Here is a 20,397-nt window from a genome sequence, read left to right on the forward strand (position 1 = left end):
TTTTATCTTTCCATATAAAAAAAGAGAGTGGTTGTGTGGGACTTATGATAAAACAGTTTACATTGGACGCTGAGAACTAATTCTTTAATTCGGAAACATTTTGGGATACTTACCAACTTACTTTACCTCTCCTTCGGCTTTGCTCTATATGTAAATGTTACACTTGCCATTGTTTCCAATACAAAGCTTGTTGCTCAAAATCACATTTGTGAGTTCAGCTCATCACAAAAAATTGATCCCTTATTCTCAAGTAATGAATTAATTCCGGTGCATTAAATGTAATCTACTCTACTATTGGACAGGTGTGTATCTTACGAGTAAAAAGTCTTCTCTAGGGACGAAATAGCCGTGTTACCTCCTTAGACGTCTCATTCGTCGTTCTTATTATTTTTTTATGCAAATCTTCGATATTAAGTGAGCTGATTAATTGATTCGCCAGATGATGCGACTGTATTCAATTTATTTCAAAAACCAATAGTCTAGTGATAGATATTTAAAAGAAAGAAAGTCAGAACGATTTAACAATGCACTTGAGAAGTATTAATTGAGTTAATAACTGAGTCAAGAAAAACATCAACCTAGTGAATTTATGGCTTTTTATGATACCATGGTGTGGACGTTGATTTATTGGAATAATATAAAACAATGTGGTCTCTCGAAGCATGTTGATCCCTTGTTCCCCAACCGTCCACCCAACGAGCATTTCTGTTGTCGCTTTCAGCAGATTGTTTAACTGGAGTCTCGTCTTTGCCTTTACCATCACCATTTTGATATGTTTTGTTGTCCATGCCTGATCTTTTTTCCGTACGAGAGGGTACAACTCGATTTTTATAGAAATAAATCTCAAGAACTTGACGACTCCTAAACTAGTGAGTTATATTTCCATTTTGTGTGCGTCTTATATATTTGAGATTACAATCAGCAAATATTTATGTTCTTTCAAGCGAATACGAAATTGTTTGATTTTGCAGACTAAGATCCTTTTGTCTTATCTTCGATGTTCCAGCAAAAGAAACTCAATTTATACTGCAACATTGCAACTATTCGACTTGCAGAACTTATTAACTTCGTCAATTTAGCAGACCTCTCGTATGACGCCAATGGCAGGATTAAGTTGATGTAAGCTCACAATGATCAAACACCTGACAAAAATATGTTATGGTAAATAGAGGAAGCGGTTACGATGGCCACAAAAGTAAAGTGCAGCAAGTAGAGAAGTTGAGAAAACTGGAAAAAAAATTCTTTCGAAAAATATTTACAGGACATTTATTAAAGAGATTCAAATCATGATATAGTCGTGTTTTGGTACTCAAAGAAAAATGTCTCAGTCTAGGAATCAGTGGTACAATAAATTATGGATCGAACGTAGATTCATTGCAATTGGTAGTTGTCTAAATTCTTCCGTTTATCTGTTCACAAACAAATAAAATTGCAACGCGTTCGAATTTAATTTAATCACTTTTCTGACCGAATTCCACTCAGCAAGATTTGTCTTACTTATAAAACTTTGTAAGCAAATGAAATTTATGATAGTATCTTCTGAATGTTTATCAACCACTTTCTCGTTCGAATCGATGGAACTGATTGATTTAAAATAGTAAAATTTAGACTTAATCTTAGGCTGGTGTTTAAGAACCGGAAATTCGAAAAGTAAACCTCAAAACGCACTTTGTAAAGATAATTCCCTTGACTGAAAGTCAAGGGTCTTATGCCAGAAAATACCCTAAAATGTTAGTAACCATACAGTGTATGAAAAATTATCAAAACTTTAAATGTTTGAAATATTTTTTTTTTGTCACGACGATAACTTGAGTAATTCTTAACCGATTTTGATGATATTTTTTTTAATCGACGAGGAATGAAATTCCTGAGGTTAAGTTCGAAGATGAGCCATGTCGGGATAAAGTTCTGGAAACTATTCCAGAAAAACAGGATTTTATTGATAATTTTAATTGTTGATAATTGTAATTGATAATACAGTGCTGATAATTGATATTTTGATAATTTAATGTGTTGTGGTGATATTATTATATAAAATGTACCTGTAATAACTGATAATTGGTAATAATAATATTGTTCCCTTGGCTGAAAGTCAAGGGTCTTACACCAGAAAATGTTTGTAACCTAACAATGTATGAAATGTGAAGGAAAACGTAATTGTTTGTAGCCTATTTTTTTGTAATCACGATAACTTGATTAATTCATAACCGATTTTTATGATTTTTTTTTAATCGACGAGGAATGGGATTCCTGAGGTTAATTTCAAAGATGGGCCATGTCGGGATAAGGTTCTGGAAACTATTACAGAAAAACAGGATTTTACTCTGTTGATAATTGATAATACATGTTAATTGAAAATTAATATTGATAATTTAATGTGTTGTGACATTTTATGAAATGTTATGAGAAACGTAATTGTTTGTAATCTATTTGTCACGCTTGAGATGGCTTGAGTCATTCTTAACCGATTTTAATAAAATTTGTTTTAATCGACGAGGAATGGAATTCAAAGATGGGCCATGTCGGGCCTAAGGATCTGAAAGCTATTCCAGAAAAATTCATTTTACGCTGCTTATAATTGATAATTGATAATTATTGGTAATTGATAATTCCCTTCACTGAAATGTTTGTAACCACACAAAGATAGTTGGAAGATAGGTCATGTGGGCCTAAGTATCTGGAAACTATTCCAGAAAAACAGGATTTTACTCTTTTGACAATTGATAATTTAATGTCTTATTCCCTTGACTGGCAGAAAATAGTGAAAAATTTTGGTTCCTAAAATTATACATCTGACATTTGGAAGGTTAAGTTCGACGATAAGCTATGTGTGATCAACGCTTCGGAAGTTACCCCAAAAAATAGAAATGCAATGTAATAAATGAACAATATCATTGATATTCGATTATTGGTATTTGATAATTGATAGTTGACTTTTATATTTGATAATTAACAAGCAGCATATATCTATACAGTGAGTATATAGTATTACAAAAGTCAAGCAATTCTAACATTAGGCAACTTCGACGAGTGTGAAGCTTACGGCCCGAGCGAAGCGAGGGTCGTAATTCACACGAGTTGCGGTATCATATTGCAATATTAGACAGCTCGGCCTTGCGAGAAGTTTGCGATTAGACCAAACCTAATATTAGACAACTGACGAGTGTGAAGTTTGCGGCCCGAGCGAAGCGAGGGTCGTAATTCACACGAGTTTCGGTATCGTATTGCAATATTAGACAGCTCGGACAAGCGAGAAGTTTGCGATTAGACCAAACCTAATATTAGACAACTCTGACGAGTGTGAAGTCTGCGGCCCGAGCGAAGCGAGGGTCGTAATTCACACGAGTTGCGGTATCGTATTGCAATATTAGACAGCTCGGACGAGCGAGCAGTTTGCGGCAAAGTATCAAGCAGAGTAATAGAAAAAAATAAAGCAGTTAATTTTGGCGGTGTCAAATGTCATTTTGATTTGGTAAGATTTTTACACTCGTAAAATTGCGATGAGAGCCAACGTATATTTGAAAAATAGGCACGAACGTTCTTTCAATGGAAATGTGATCACTGAAAAAGGCTTAAAAACACAATAGAATTTCATTGTGTCTTTATCGGATGCGCTTCTTTGTCACGTTGTAGACGATTAATCTGATATGAGATGAAAAAATCAGTTAAAATAAATTAAGATATTTATAATAGTGTAATATAATTGGTTAATTATTTTGGAAAAATTATCAGTCAAGGGACCCGACCCGCCCAACAGGTGGGACCTAGTTAGTTACATAAAAAGTTGAAAAGTGGAGTTTTTGTGTTTTTAATCCCGAGCTATTTATTGGATTTTACAAGCTTTTGAAACCTAAACTAATTGTCTTGTTTTGCCCTGGTGTGTAAAAAGCCACTTTCGACCCTAAGAAAACAAAAGCATGAAAAGGCTTTTAATTTGTTAGCAAGGTCTTCAGTGAAATTGTTTTCATATCAATTATGTGTCTGCATCAAGGTCTGCATAAAACCATTGAAAGACACCCATACAAAGTTGTTGCAAAGGTGATACAAAGTTTACAAAGCTTACAGTGGGAGAAAATAAAGAAGCCACATTTTCAACAACAGTCCAATTGATTTTATTCATTCCACATGCGACATCCCAGCACACTTCAAGTGCTTCGATTCACAGGTCTCGTATATAATAGTACCTACGTAATTGTTGAAATTTATCCGACTGTCGTCAATTCATTTAAAATTACAACTGGAGAACTTTACGTGCCAGTGCACACTTACTTTTAAGCAAATAAAACATACACAGAACCCAACCATCTGTGGATGGGCGGATCAAGTGATTATCGTTTAAATAGTTTTATCACTCTTCAAACTGAAGAAAGTTCTAGAGAATACCATACCATATCATGTAAACTATTAAAAACTATTAATCAAGGCAGGAGATATGTCACGAGATAAGAAAAATATATTCTGTGAACTAAACCCGAGGGCTGAAGAACTTAGAGTAAGTTGGTACATCGATTGTATCGAATAGAAGAGTAATGGATCAACTCTTTGATCAACTAGATTTATTTAATAGCTGAATCACATCGTCGGGAAATTATTGAATCAATGGAAATAATTTGAGTTAAATATGAGATTGTTAAGCAAGTGCAACATTTAAACAACATGGTTGTATCCGACTCGAATACATGTTAGCATGAATTGTGGGAACCAAAATTTATGGTAATTCTACTTAGTAAATAATGAGGATTTACTTTTATTAAGGTGGTGAGGTGAAAGAATCGAGTAACCTTTGGAATTTTTATGCAAATTACAGCGTAGTCAGTCAAAATGTAGAATAGTGTTTGCAGAATACAAAGAAATAAGTGGTGAATTTGACACAGAGAACCGAGAGTTTTTGCTAGAGAGAGTATTGGTGTTGCTCAATTTATATGTGCCTAGAAAAAGGTATTCAACCCTAAAAGCCAAAACCACTTTTTAAAAAAATCTTCGAAGCTTATGTGGCTCATAGAAGGTGTGAAAAGTTGAAAAGTCGAGTTTTCGTGTGAGTTCTGTTGATTTAAGGCGAGACCGAGGTCAATAAATATATGAAAACGAGACTTTTAGCTTTTAATCTGAGTTGATCTGTAATGTCTGTAATGGCATCGAAAGAAGTGCCTGAAACATGAACAGTCGACGCATGTAGCATGTAAATTTCATTTCTCACCTGGGGAAGAAAATAGGAATTTTCTCATCCAAATGGTCACTTTGTTTATAAACATTGATGTTTTCGTTTCGTGGAGAAAATCAGTTTATCAGACACATGGGAAAAACGTTGTGTTCACCTCGCGAAATTGCCTAACACCAATCGTACAAAACATATGTAAGTAAGTAAGTATATTACTAACCCAATGCTCAACTATTATGTTCAGGGGAAATATCTGGTAAATGAATTGGATCGTTCGTTTTTTTTTTTCTGTTAAGCAATTTATTATAACAAATGATGTCAGTTATAATTCGATATCATTGTCCAAATTATCATTTTATTTTTAATTTATTAAAATATATCACTCTAAACTCAACAAAAGAAGTAACTTATTTCCAAACTGCCAATTTTATTTACATAAAGTTTGTGTTTCTTGGTTGGGTTTTTCTTTCTCTTTTCATTCTTAGTACCAAATAAATATGGTCCACTCGAACCCAAAACGTCCATTTTCACTCAATTTTGTTTTACCTTCCTTTTTTGGTTTTGACCATTCATTCACTTCGGCTAATTTTCAATTTTTTTTTTGTTTTAAAGTAACGCGCACTGTTCTTTAATCAAAATGTTAGCGTGTGTGTATTTGTAAGCAAAGAATTTCGGTGAAAATGCGACAAATTAACAACGAAAAAAAAAGAATTACGAAATGAGAGCATCGATTCGATACCATTAAACAAAAGTAACAAAAAAAAAGAAAAAAAAAACGAAAATCTCAATATAATCTGATTGGTGTTCAAATGGATTGCTTGAAATTGAATTTGAAAAATTTTGTTGGAACGCGAGCTTTGTTATCCGTCTAAAATCATTTGATTCATAGTTTGATGGTTGTTCTTACGTGTTGGTCTACTTATTCGATAGCAATTGTCTAGAACCATTTGGGACAGGTCTTTTATACGAGTATATGGAAGCGGATGATCGAGTAATTCCAACAATAAGTCGAGTCCATGCTCTTCTTCCACCAAACGGGAATATTTGTGTGGATAAACCTGTGAACGGATGACAGGGAATGTTCGATTAAATTCAATCCACACAATGGATCGCCGTAACTTACTTTTGTTAAATTTGCTAATGCCCACACCGCCCAATGTTGACATTCCGGCGTTTCGTAACATCGCACTAAGCCAAGAATCGGTTCGAAGCTTCTATAATTGATGTTACGCTCGGCACTCAGATTCCATCGTTCGATAGCGTTCACCATTTTTGTCAGAACATCTTTACGTGATGGGTTTTCTATATCCCAAGCTTCAGCACCATCCGATGCTATGTGCGCTAATACGCCGGCTGCATTATAACTCACCTGAAATTGAATTAGATTTGCGTCATTGATTAAGAGTAGAGTAAAAATCGTGAGATTTTCCAGCATACCTCAATCCCATCACTTGACGATTCCAATAAATCCGTGAAGACCTGAATAAACTCCGATGTCATTAGGCGGTGACGTAGAGTTTTCACTTCAGCAACATTTCCCAGCAGTCCCATCATATTTCGGAGTAATTCTTCTTTCTCGGGGAAGCACTGAATTCGGAATTCGGAAAATTAAAAAAAAACTCAGCGGCGCTCAACGCACACTCACATTCAAACATCCTAGGAAATATGCCATTCCGTGACCATCCAAAAATCTCTTGCAATTTCTAGGCGTTTCGTCGGTAACATTCCACATCGTCGACCATGCCACTTCCATTACGTCATCGAATACCTTCCGGGTCAATCTGTCGTTTATCAAGGCCAACATTGTCTGAAAATTTGCGTCAGTTTCAATCAGAATCTGATTCATTTTATGGCACCAAATCTTACCGAAATCGCTCCTAAATCACCGAGAAATAATTTCTGTCGACCATCCACCTGGCAAGCCAATGAATTGAGCAAATAAATTGCAATCCGTTGAACGAAACCTTCCTGTTCCGAATCCGACACTCCATGCAACAGGATCTTAACTAATCTTTCGTATTCGAATAACTGGAAACAAATTGGGAAATTGTCACATCTGTTAGTCACTGCGATACACAATTACAGCAAAATAGGATCTTACCACATCATTCGGAATAGAGAATTGGCACAATGTTAAACAACCATTTCGCATCATTGTATCATCACTTTGATGTGACGACATACCATTGAGTAATGTTCGGATTATGTGATTTTTCAAAGGCGTTCCGAACTTGCTCTTATCACGACCTTTGACTATGTAGAATAATGTTGCACTGAAAAACGACAATTTTGTAGTCAAACTTTAATAGAAACTTCCACAAAACCAACCTTCCGGATATTTGCATGTGTTTGTTTCGCAAGTGTCTGTCCATAGCAGATAATACAACATCGAGTGCACGATGTATTGATTTGCATGTCTCAAATCGTAGAAGATGGTACAGGTCATTGAGAACCTACAAAAACAGTGTTGATTACGTGCTCGATTTAGTTAGCCGTAAATCCATACCTTAGTGAGCATTATTGGTCGATCCTGATAAACTACAGCCGAGGTTAGAATTTGTTCTTCGTTCGCTTCGCCGGAAATCTAATTTTTGTTTTTGGAAGAAAATCAAAATTTTAAAATTCAAATTATTCAATACATAACCGCGTAATCATACCGTAATGGCTGGAATATCGTATCGTCGGCACGCTGAATGTGCAGTATTGTAAAGACCTAAGAACTGTAAAGGATTCGTTGCACGGCTGACTAGCCCCGGTATGTCCGAACTTTTGATTGAATCGCTTGCTTTGAACTGAGCTACACCCGTGCCGGCCAAATTCGTTCCAGATATGTCTAAATGTGTCAGCATCGGCAAACTCTCAATTATTGTAGCTAGAAACTAAGAAAACCGATTTTCGGGGTCATTCTGTGTTAGCAGAACGGATATTTTGCCGGATTGACCGTTACCTGATTCGGATTTTCGTAGTGACCGTTACCATTAGTTCCATTCGAACAGGTGGATATGTCCAATGCGGTCAATTTATTCATCATACACAGTGCAGGTAACTCGGTTTCAATTGTTCGTATATTAAATAAAATTAGGGTTGTTAAATTTGGAAGATTCACTATAGCATTTAAACTAAATCCATTGAATGTACATCCACTTAGATCTAAATGAGTCAATTCCGTGAGATGACTGCATCAAACAAATGAAAGTAACCAATTAGAATGAATGGAGACAGAGAAGTGCGTCCGCACACAAAACATACCTAAACTGTAAATTCGACAGCAACGTTATCGTGTTAATTTTGAGTCGTCTCAAATTTGGTAGCAACAACTGAAACTCGAACTCTTTCGAAATCAGTGCACTGTGCTTCAGCATGTCAACCGACCGACCCAATTCCAGTTCGCGTAGATTGCGACCATGCTCGACGAGAGTGTTCCAGCTTTCTGTCGTTATATTGTCGCAATACCACAGCGACAGCGACGCTAAATTGTGTCGCAGTAGCACTTTCAATCCGTCGTCCGTAATTGTGGACTCACGAATCGAAACATATTTTAACGGCGTCCGATGCACATCATGAAATATGAACATGAATTGATTGGTAACCGTTTGATTGCAGTCTTGGTGGTACTTTATAAATCTGCGGATTGGATGAATTCGAATTTGTTAAAAAAAAAATTGTTCGGTTGCATTTGGTTGATCAAATGTCTACGGAGTGCTTAAATTGACGTTTGTAAAGAATGAGGATCCCAACTGTTGTACATAAAATCTTGTTGCTAACATGTTAGTAAATTAGAGTGTTTCGCATACAATGTGTTGTCGAACTCGCGTTCGGCTCGAATCGGGTATCTCACATGAATTGCGCAAAACAACACATTTACTACACTAGTTATCAAAATAGCTATTGACCCATTGGATTGGTATGTTCTTATTCAGTAATCATTCACTGTTTTATACGCAATCATTGCGGCAAGTAAACCCAAAATTTTCAGCTACCGGTCGATGATTATGTTTGCTACATAATTTAAACCTGCGCACGCACGCTATTACAGATATAGAGCTAGAGAGCTAGAGCTAGACCTGTCACATTAGACGACCAAAATAATGACAGGCTCTGGGTATTATGGTAAAATATAGTAAAATGCATGTTTAAAAAAATCGAAGTACCAGATTTAGAATCAACTGAAGAATACTTTGATCGATGGAAGTAATCGACCCGGTAATACTGGTCATATGGTTGCCGTCTGTAACATAGTAAACCCCATTTTCTTATTGGCTATTACACTTCACTACTTTTATAGCATGAGATTTCACGCTCGGCTGACGGTCCATTTAAGAATGGCCTCAAACAAATCAATAGTAATCCCATCATATGTTAGACTAACATATGATGAGATTAATGTTGATTTGTTCATCACAAAGTGACAATGTATTCTAGGCTAGTATAGCCTGAAGCAATGAACTGTGAAAATTTGTTCATATCAATTTCAAATGACTTTGTTAGGAACTTTAGATAAAGTTTGAGTGTAGTTTCATGAGCATTGCATTTTGCGCTTCGGACATCTGATACTTTGATTCATCACGTACTTCATGGAAAAATGGACGGCTTAAAATTTGTATGTCATTTCTAGAATGTGATTTCATAAATGGTGTTAAACTGATTTAGTGATTTTAACTGATAGAATCAGTTGCGTCAAGACCTTAAGGAACATCAACCACTAGCATTAACGCTCCGAATAGGTTGATCGTGGTCAAAGACCTGTATGAATTCAAAGTTCAGGTCAGATCAGGTAATGGTTTTAGAGAAAGAATCTGATTTGAATCTGGTTTCATTCAAAACTGTCAGCACCCATACATATTTTACAGCTAAGCTGTCAGGTTTCAGGTCAAGTTTAACCTGTGATTACCATAATTAGGTTCAAATACGGTCAGGTCACAATTGATCACATCAGGTTCAGGTCATCCCGGGTTACAGTTTTTTTTTAAATTTACGTAACCCTGACCTGCTCTGAGCTTTAGCTGCTGTCTCATCTGCCGTTAGTACACGTTCATTTCGACCTATTCGTCTATAGACAACAAACTATTCAGAAAAACTAAACACTATAACGATCGATGTGACATCATCGCCAACGAGAGGGATTTTATCATCATTATTAAGATAAAACATGTCCTATCGTTACGTATTATACATACAATACCAACACGAGACATTCACTGTATGTCTAACTGCATGTAGTGTATACAGTCATTTCAAATGCGAAATTATTTCTAATTCAACCTGACGCACGCTTGCACCACTGACACTGACCTAAATTTTTCTTTGTCGTGAATTTTCTAAAAAAAAGTGTATCGATCGAAAGCAAACTGGAAGTTGTGGCTACCTGAATAGTTTATTTGGGAGCTGTAAAAAAATGAATTTGCATTCAGATGACGATGCACATTTTCGTCGATAGTAAATTTAGGGCCACGTTCCAACATACTTACAAAAATAAATGACAAAAATATTTAAACTTCGCACACTTCACGAGTCGCACACGTACCAGGAAAAAGAAATTAAAATTTGTTTATGTTTTCACAGCTTTAGTCCAGACAACAAAAACATAATTTTATGGATGTAGGTCAAACAGCAGCAATGCTAGAGGTGCTGACATTTACGCACCAAAATTCATGCCATTCGATAAAAGAACTGTTTATGCCAGCACTATTCCGAATCGAAACGTTATATAAGAACTCCACATTTGTTTGAATTAAAATTCGTATCCCGAAATTGCAAGGTCAATGACCTGTGTAGATATCATGCGTATATTTTATCCTGGACACATATAATAATAGTCATCGTTACAACACAAAATGTTACGCAAAATGATGAGAAATTGAAATGTCTGTCGCGTAGAAGATATTATGATAAAGAATTAAAAATAACGAGATCGGTAGGTCGGAAAAATTGATATTTGTATTTGAATAATGCGTAGTATATGGCATAGTATACAAATGTTTAGACATTTCTTTGTTTTATCGATATGCTCGAACAAGTATTATACGAAAAAAAATATGAAAACTTTGATTGGTTGATAAGAACTATATGCAGCACTCACCTATCACATATTTCATTCGGAATGACGATTGGTCCATTTAGTTGAACATTTTCAATGAAATATTTCTCCGTTGTCAACAAATCGTCATTCCAATCATTACTGCTGGTGACAACCAAATTTTTCGATAAATATTTGAAAACAATTTCCAGCAACGTAAATTCTTCATCGAGAACACCGTTCTCTTTGAGACGCACACGTCCACTCATTATATTTCTTGTTTATATGCAGCACGATGGCAGAGCGTTTTTGCAAAAATATCAAGAATTTGTATCGCGATCGAACGTTTGACAAGTCTGTCTCTTTTTTATTTTATTCACTGTAATTTCTATCGACAAGATAGACGAAATATGTGTAATCAAAACCACTTTAGATGAAAGTTAAAAAAAAAAATAATTTCTTTCTCGTGTATAATGCAGTTAGCAAAACTGCAAAACTGCAATTGCTTTACAGAATTCATTCACATTGTAGCATGTTTTCGGATCATGCTCATTTGTTCTTGTTCACGAATTTGATTGCATCACCATTTTATCACAAGTATTTTTATAAAAAAAATTTCACAAGCCCACAAATCCAAAAATAATCATCTCTCAAAGTCAAAATAGTAGAAAAAAAACTATTGTACTGTCGACCAGAGAGGTTGCACAAGGATTGCAGTTTATTTGTTTGAAATTTTCCTTCCACTTAATTTGTATTCGATGTTCGTCTAATGGAATGCTTTCTTCGCGTTGTAAGAATTAATTTTTGCGAATATTTTGATCACAAATTATGCCTAGAATGGGCAAAAAGAATCAAAAGAAAAAACTTTGGTGTTGACAGAGACCAAAAATTTTTTTTTGTTGTTGTTCCATATTAAACTTATTTTTTCGTTAAGTTGAATGCTTTGACAAAGGGATCTCACCCATCTCACCACAAAGGGGAAACATTCAATTAATTGAATTTACTATGAAAAGAATCGGATTGTTTAAACTGATGCACTTGAATTGTCTTGCGGAAATTCGTTTTGGTTTAATTTTGTTTATCTTAATTACACCATTCGGACAATATTGCCATTTGATTTAACATTGAATTATAAACAATAACAAAAAACAGATGTTTTGACAGTGAGGTGAATGTTTTGTTGTCGATATCAAAACTCTAGAGAAACTTAACGTTCGTTAAGCTTACGTTCAAAATTTTGTTTGTGTTGTTGTTGTTGTCTTTTTGTTGGTTACGTATAGTAGTCTACAGACGAAATTTATGACTGTTGTTGGAACGTTCATATCGTATCCGTAAACTCCTTAAATGTACATCGTATGCACATAGTAACGAGTTTCAAAAATAGAGATATTGTAACACAGCAGTAGCAGACACTTTGGGTTGAAATCTTTCTATAATTTCTCTCGGCTAGCGAGATTCCAATTTTAGTTCTAGCGACATAACTATAAATTGCAAAAAGTTGATGCTTTCTCCTAATACTCCTACAAATAGAAAGGTCTGGAAATTCCCTTACGCTGCACCTTATTATTTTCCCATCAATCTTCCTTGAATTCTGAGGGTCCAGGGCTAAGTATTGAGACAGGTTATGGGCTGCACAAAACTTTCTCTAGTTATCAGCGCCTTGTAAAAGTGTCTAAATTCTGTAGTACTGTTATGATGCAACATCCGGACTGCTAATAGTGCACACAGTTTCTATTTTTTTTCTCTGAAGCATCCGTTTCGTTGAACAACATAATATTTATGTAACTCGGTCTAAGAGACGAATATTAACAATACCCTCTCTAGCAACCAAACTACTTTTATTAAGGTGGTGAAAGAATCAAGTAGCCTTTGAAATTTACAAGTACATTACGACGTAGTCAGTCAAAATGTAGAATAGTGTTTGTAGAATACAAAGAAACAAGGTGTGAATTTGACACAGAGAGCTGAGAGTTTGTTTGCTAGAGAGAGCATTGATATTAATTTTATGGACATTTGAAACTACATCATTTACCCCTTACACTTTTGCTGCAAAGATGACGCAATTTTACTTGCACATACAGAAGTGGAATTCTGGAAACTCTGTTACGTCTAGTATAAGGCAACATCAAAATTTGATTTTCCCACTAATTTTACGCCTATGACAACTAACTAGTTCGATGTGTGTGTGTTTGTGTTCGATGTGTTTTCGAACGTTTGACAGTGAGAGAGAGCACTCATCGAAACTTCTTTTTTTATTATCGGCGAAATTGTTCCTTAACGAAATAAAATTGCGGAAGAAAATCGGTGCTGTAATTCACATAAGATATTATGTTGTCCAGATGTTGCGGAGCAATTAAGGGCAACTCCTTGAGAAATGTCTCTTTTGTGTTGAAGGTAATTGAGTCAATCCAATCGATTCATTGGAATGATTACTCAATCATAACCCAACTTTCAGATCGAATCAAAAACAGTAACATCTATGCAATGTAGGAACTTCCACATAGCACAACCAAGACGACCACAAACTCTGACAAACATCCAATTGCTGCGATGTCACAATGTGCTATCCGTGGCTTCACTAAGATCGATTAGTGAATTAGCAAACTCTCAATCAGCTGATCCCGATTTATCAGACACACTACCCAAAATTCCGGAACCGCCGCCTGTACCTACAGTGGATGCTACTGAGGTTGCAACTTCATTTGCAGCTAATGGCGAACCAGCATTTGAAACAATTGGTCTTGGTGGCTACACTCCGGTCGGGCTTGTTCAATCAGCTCTAGAATATCTGCATATTTCACTCGATATTCCGTGGTGGGGTGTCATTATGTGTGGAACGTTAGTTGTACGTACGTTGCTGTTCCCTTTGGTTATATTGGCTCAACGAAACGCTGCTAGAATGGGTAACAATATGCCGCAAATGCAATCGCTTCAATTGAAGATGTCGGAAGCCAGAAACACAGGAAATCAGTTTGAATCGGCTCGATTGGCACAGGAAATGTACATTTTTATGAAGGAGAAAAACATCAGCCCGTTCAAAAGTATGCTGGTACCGTTGGCCCAGGCACCGATTTTTATCTCATTTTTTATGGGTCTTCGACAAATGACGAATGCGCCTGTTGAATCAATGCGAGAGGGTGGACTATTTTGGTTTACCGACTTGTCAATGCCGGATCAATTTTACCTATTGCCGCTTATTACCAGTGCCACTTTGTATGTAACGATTCTGGTGGGAACGGACGCAGCCCGAATGTCACAGCAATCCTCACAAGTCATCAAATATGTTCTACGAGCTATGCCAATCGTCATTTTCCCATTTACCGTCAATTTTCCGGGTGCTATTTGTTTCTATTGGGCGTGCAGTAATTTCATATCTCTCATTCAAGTAAGTTGTTGTGGACTCTGTTGTCTTCAGGTCGAGAACAATATTTTTTTCCCTCAAATAAGGTTGGTTTCCTGAGAATACCATCTGTACGAACATTCTTCAAGATTGAAAAGGCCATCATTTACAGTCCCGAAACGTTGCCCATTAAGCCAAAACCGTTTGTACAAGGATTCAAAGATTGTAAGTTCGATCGGTAATTGCTCAAACTGTGCAAGAACAAAATGTCAACATTGATTGCGTTTGCAGCTCTCACCAACATGAAAATCACCCGAGAACTAGCTGAACGGGAAAGAGTCGACGCGATACAATTCCAGCGTGCTGGGTCCGGCCCACTGGTGAAAACTTATAAATTCGATCCGACCAAAGTGCAGAAAATGCCGACGGTGCTGGATTCAGCCACAGTCAAACCGAAAAAATGATGTAAACAACACGAACCACGTCTTGTCACCGATTGAAATAGAATTTTTGTAAATTAAAGAATTTTAATGTCCGGAATGGTGAACATTAAAGTCTACAAACTAAACGGCAATGCATTGGTTAATCACTTCGATTAAGTGGCTGTTTTCTAAGGCAGCAGCGACTCTCTCTTTGTCAGCTAGCTGCTTGTTCACTGCATGTTCGGATGAATGGGTGCCCGGTGTGATTTCGACGGTAACTTTGAATCTTGGCGGTAGTGATCGCAATAGTTTCACTCGTATGGACAATCCAATCAATGTGGCCATGCTGCAGTGGGGAATTGTTGGCGTAAAATTGACTTTAACTTCGTTGTGTTCATTGTCTACGGTAATTAGATTCTGTTGCACCACATGTAGCTCTTCAAGTGATAATGGATGTTCGGGATCGTTGATAGCACGAATCAAATCTACAGAATGAGAGCCACAATAACACTTAGCAAATAATTTGATGCGCATTTAAGATTGTTTACCAAAAACTTCCCGTTCATCAAATGGATCGACTATACTGTCATCTTCTTCTGATGTGGTTACTGTACGCTCTGCAGATTTTTTGTAAACATTTGGATTCAGATTTTCTAGTTCCATTTTCCGTTCTCAAAATTTTCAGGGAAATGTGTGGCTGTAGCTTTTTCTGGCTTTTACAGAATGCGATATTTTGGTACGTCAGGTGAACAAAAATTTTATCATTGATGTGTGTTCGGTAGTGTCAGTCCTGTCAACACCGAAAATTTTCCATCGTGAATATGTCGAATATTGTGAATGTTTCGAAGAGAAATTTTTAAATACAAGCGGGAATCAGTAGAAGACGCAATGTGAGTCAATGAGACTAGATATGGTCAATCGACCGATTTATCTTGAACGCACTCATAATTTACAAAATCCCTATGTGCTGCTGACCGAAATTTGACCACGAGGCTGTAAACTTTGGGGCCCCAACGCTCATTGATGTAAATCACATGAAAATATATCTCGCTCCGGAGACTTTATTACGGATGGTTGTTGGAAGGGGAATTGATTGATGACTTAATTTTCGACCTTTAGTTCATACTTAACATTGTCTCAACCAGTTTTGGCTGTAAAGAAAGAGAGGTTACGCGCACTGTCATTTATTAGATACGCGGCAACACAATTAGGCACACTCAATACAAATATTCCTGACTTAGTGAGGTTTTTGTTGTATAGAAAGTGGGTAAAAGAACAGTGCACAGTGGTGTGTCACTCTCGTTTCATAACATGCAGACTTCATGTATAGTTGTAGACAGTGTATTTGTCAGTAACAATTTTTTTCTATATGAAAAACCCACGTCAAGCATGAGTGGTACTCTAAATAGAGTAAACGTTATCATGTAAAATAGGGGGGTTTTGAATTTTATTTTTTACACGTTGCCTGCACGTTACCAAATTCAAGATTTTTATTGGAAGGCTACGTAGATTGCTTGGTGAAACAGGACCTCAGCTTGCACAAACTTAAGATCTTGGACAGTATTCGACACAACAATACTTGGCAATTTTAATCTGTTACTTGCCTTGCCAAGCTAGAATGAAAGGTGTCACAATACTGGTAGCCGAGCTGTGACATGTTTTTAAAGCAGGAAACTGTGTTAACCGAACGCACTAATCATGAGTGGTACTCTAAATTGGGTACTAAAACTTGACAGTGTGTCACACAACTTTGAAACACCGTTAAGCTCAATTAATAATTACTTTCACGAATGTATCTGGACTCCGGATTCTGGAATGTCCCAAATGGCAGAATGTCTGATAACTCGAATCTTTTTTGTCCTGAGTGGTTTTTAGTAGCCTTGTGACGAAAATCCTTTGTCTTCTTATTGGCTTTTACCAAAGTTATTCGTAATGAATTGTTGTTGACATTGTTGTTTCAACATCTCGCAAAATGTTTATGTCAAAAAAGTAATAACCCGAACAGTGACGCATTGATATTCGAAATATGTCTTTTAACACAGCTCTGCTAGTAGCTCCTATGTGCTGCGAACATTTACTTTCGCCGCACAACAGGCAAAATAAACTACGTTATTGTGAGGAAATCGTTGTTTTGACTCGTGTGGTTGTATACTTCGCTTTCGGCTCATCATACAAACTCCACACTCTTCAAAACAACGATTTTCGCACAAGTATGTAATCTACTATTCTTACGCCTTTGTTAGCTTCTCTAACGATTGTAATTATGTTGTGACGTTAACCTTTCCTCCTTTCACAGAGCCTTCAAGAGATTGATTCAAATTCTGTTATATGACTAGTTTAATGGCTCTTCATTTTTAGCTCCGTACGAAGTACGAAGGGGCTTATAGGATTACGATGCCGTGTGTAATTGATGGAATTCGAAGCAGACGGTAAGGGCAAAGTGTTTGCCTATGTTCATAAATAACGAATCCGCAATAAAAATTTGGGCCGTCTGTCCGTCTGTCCGTCACGTCGATATCTTGAGTAAATCAAATCCGATTTCAAAAAAAAAAAAAATTCCCTGAAAGATAGTCAAAATAGTGAGGCTAAGTTCGAAGATGGGCATATTCGGGTCGGCCCTTCGTGAGTTAGGGCCACCTAAGTGATTTAAGGTCTTTTGGTGATATTTATGGCAAAATAAACGATGGAAATATAAATGACACGGCAAATGATAGGTATTGTCAATAAAAAAAAGTTTTTTAAAATCGGGTGAGTGGACCGTGAGTAAGGGCCTTAGAAGTGAAAAGCTACTAGGGCCCTATGTGTATTTTACATAGAACTCAAGTAAATTTAATCCGTTTTTCGTAATTTTTGTTTCATTTGGAAGGTAATCGAACGCCGAATAGAAAGTTGTTGAAAAAAAAATAAATTTGGGTCCTTGGACTAAGGCCACTACTAGGGCCCTATGTGTATTTTACATACAACTCGAGTAAATTTCATTCGTTTTTCGTAATTTTTGTGTCATTTGGAAGGTAATCAAAGGCCGAATAGAATGTTGTTGAAAAAAAATTAAATTTGGGTCCTCGGACTAAGGCCGCTACTAGGGCCCTATGCGTATTTTACATACAACTCGAGTAAATTTCATCCGTTTTTCGTAATTTTTGTTTCATTTGAAAGATAATCGAACACCGAATAGAATGTTGTTGAAAAAAAAAAAAATTGGGTCCTTGGACTAAGGCCGCTACTAGGGCCCTATGTGTATTTTACATATAACTCGAGCAAATTTCATCCGTTTTTCGTAATTTTTGTTTCATTTGGAAGGTAATCAAAGGCCGAATAGAATGTTGTTGAAAAAAAATTAAATTTGGGTCCTCGGACTAAGGCCGCTACTAGGGCCCTATGTGTATTTTACATATAACTCGAGCAAATTTCATCCGTTTTTCGTAATTTTTGTTTGATTTGGAAGGTAATCAAAGGCCGAATAGAATGTTGTTGAAAAAAAAAATTGGGTCCTTGGACTAAGCCGCTACTAGGGCCCTATGTGTATTTTACATACAACTCGAGTAAATTTCATTCGTTTTTCGTATTTTTTGTTTGATTTGGAAGGTAATCAAAGGCCGAATAAAGTTGTTGAAAAAAAAATTAAATTTGGGTCCTCGGACTGAGGCCGATACTAGGCCCTATGTGTATTTATACTCAATAAATTAAAATTTTAGGGCTATTTGAAATTTTTGTTTTATTTGAAAGGAACGTCGTACGGGGCTTCGTAATTGCGCTATGCGCAATTTCTAAGATGTACAAATTACATAATAATTTTACTTTAACTACTTTAACCGGCGCATAGGCTTACGGTCAAAGTAGGGTGACAGACGCACTAGGGTCACGTACGCAATAGATATACGGGTTTGTACGGGGCTCAGTCGCAGCAAACGCTCCGACTGTTCTGATGGCTCGTTTATGTCGGCTAGATTACGAGATGTGTACTGAAGATAGGTCTGTAGAAAATATAAATCGTTAAAGAATAGGTAAATGATGTCAGGTAACCATTCCACTTAAAACTTATCCATAGGAGATTTATAAAAACACCCAGTCAGAAATGGATGTGTATAGTCTACTTAAGAGCCATCTGTATATCACCTAACAATATGACAACGATTCAAATTAAATTCAATTTCAATTGCAACATTTCCTACGTCTGGCGTCATTCATTCTTAATGGATGAAGGAACATAAGAGCAAAGCAAATAAATTTAGAATTGAACTTGATCTCCTTCCACATATAAAATAAATGCGGGAACCGTACAGGTGAAAGGTTTTGTCCGAATGACCTTAATCTGTTTCTAAAGGGAATCGACATGTATGACACTCGTATGGTTCGGACAACTCCCACATAATAAAGGCCGTTGTACGTACCGTAAAAAGAGTGTAAATCGATACTCTAACATGTATATTATTCCAACTTGTTTTCAATTTTCACAATGCTCTCTATCTCAAATTGTTTCAAATCAATATTTGTTTAAAAATTAAATTTTGTTTGAAACAACTGGTATGGTTCACATGATGCTTAAATTATTTAATTGGATGATGTATGGTGGTGTATTTATTTAAAAATATTAAATTACTGCGATAGAAAAAGTGTGTTTTTCAAAATGTTTTTTTTAGAAAAAAAAATTGATTTGACGAAATAGTTATTTATGCCACCGAGAGCGATAAATTTTTTATTAAGTGTGACAATACAACCCGTGTGCCGAAAAAAACACTTATCACTCGATGACGTACGACATTTTTCTCAATAACTGTAATTGAAGTCTTACTTTGGTAAATGGTATCCGAGGCACATGAGTCAGAATCGAACATTTTTTTTACAATTTCAACAGATTCAGACAACTTTATATTCCAAGGTTCTGAACTTAATTACCAATTCATTGACGATCTTTTCATTATTCTTAATTTCTTAAGTATTGATCGTATCGCGCTATTATATCTGTTACTTCATATGTTTAAAGCGTAGTCTGGTGTGTGCGCAAAATCTTTTCTTTAAAAAGGTATCAAGGTCCGCTTTTATAAATAAGAAATCGCCAGTTTTTTGCGTCATAAGATGTCTAGCTGTTTCTAAAAGGAATGAGTCCAGGAATAGGTCTAGCTTTTGTTCTGAGTTAGACGGACAGAAGATAATAAGCTTCTAAGCTCGGCGATTGTCTTGCGGCTAGGAAATGCGAAAAACTTGAGTGAGAGAATATGAGTCGTTTTCTGGCCGCAAGCAAACAAATTACATTCTGACTCCGGCGATCGCGATTACCCCACAAGGCGATGATTAGACGTTTTATTTCCACCAGTAGACTCACTTCTTGAGCAAAAAACAATTGTGGTCTCGACAGAATTCTAGAGATGAGCGAGAAAAGTTAAGTCTAAGAATGAAATTAATCTCACCCCAAATATAAATTGCTGTCTTCACTTACGACAAGAGCATGGCTTCTAAATAT

The 20,397-nt window shown here is 36.3% G+C and overlaps 3 protein-coding genes across 3 annotated transcripts; 1 reads left to right on the forward strand and 2 right to left on the reverse strand.

Moving 5' to 3' along the window:
• Nucleotides 1-5,565: 5,565 nt before the first annotated feature.
• Nucleotides 5,566-12,339, reverse strand: LOC119080196 (protein zer-1 homolog). The gene is made up of 12 exons (XM_037188436.1): nt 11,238-12,339; nt 8,408-8,782; nt 8,106-8,334; nt 7,816-8,037; nt 7,665-7,742; nt 7,487-7,611; nt 7,260-7,431; nt 7,025-7,186; nt 6,804-6,965; nt 6,596-6,745; nt 6,282-6,527; nt 5,566-6,216 (listed from the first exon to the last, which is right to left on the reverse strand). Exons 1-12 carry the CDS (start codon nt 11,441-11,443, stop codon nt 6,019-6,021), a joined length of 2,325 nt encoding a protein of 774 aa, XP_037044331.1. The 5' UTR covers nt 11,444-12,339; the 3' UTR covers nt 5,566-6,018.
• A 1,050-nt stretch (nt 12,340-13,389) lies between these two features.
• LOC119080204 (mitochondrial inner membrane protein OXA1L) lies at nt 13,390-15,088 on the forward strand. The gene is made up of 4 exons (XM_037188443.1): nt 13,390-13,568; nt 13,630-14,559; nt 14,622-14,739; nt 14,806-15,088. Exons 1-4 carry the CDS (start codon nt 13,503-13,505, stop codon nt 14,976-14,978), a joined length of 1,287 nt encoding a protein of 428 aa, XP_037044338.1. The 5' UTR covers nt 13,390-13,502; the 3' UTR covers nt 14,979-15,088.
• On the reverse strand, nt 15,022-15,727 carry LOC119080205 (MIP18 family protein galla-2). The gene is made up of 2 exons (XM_037188444.1): nt 15,485-15,727; nt 15,022-15,421 (listed from the first exon to the last, which is right to left on the reverse strand). The coding sequence occupies exons 1-2, from the start codon at nt 15,597-15,599 to the stop codon at nt 15,078-15,080; spliced, it is 459 nt and encodes a 152-aa protein (XP_037044339.1). The 5' UTR covers nt 15,600-15,727; the 3' UTR covers nt 15,022-15,077.
• Between the last annotated feature and the right edge of the window lie 4,670 nt (nt 15,728-20,397).

This window comes from Bradysia coprophila, unplaced genomic scaffold (genome assembly GCF_014529535.1).
Source record: "Bradysia coprophila strain Holo2 unplaced genomic scaffold, BU_Bcop_v1 contig_350, whole genome shotgun sequence".
Taxonomy (NCBI): domain Eukaryota; kingdom Metazoa; phylum Arthropoda; class Insecta; order Diptera; family Sciaridae; genus Bradysia; species Bradysia coprophila.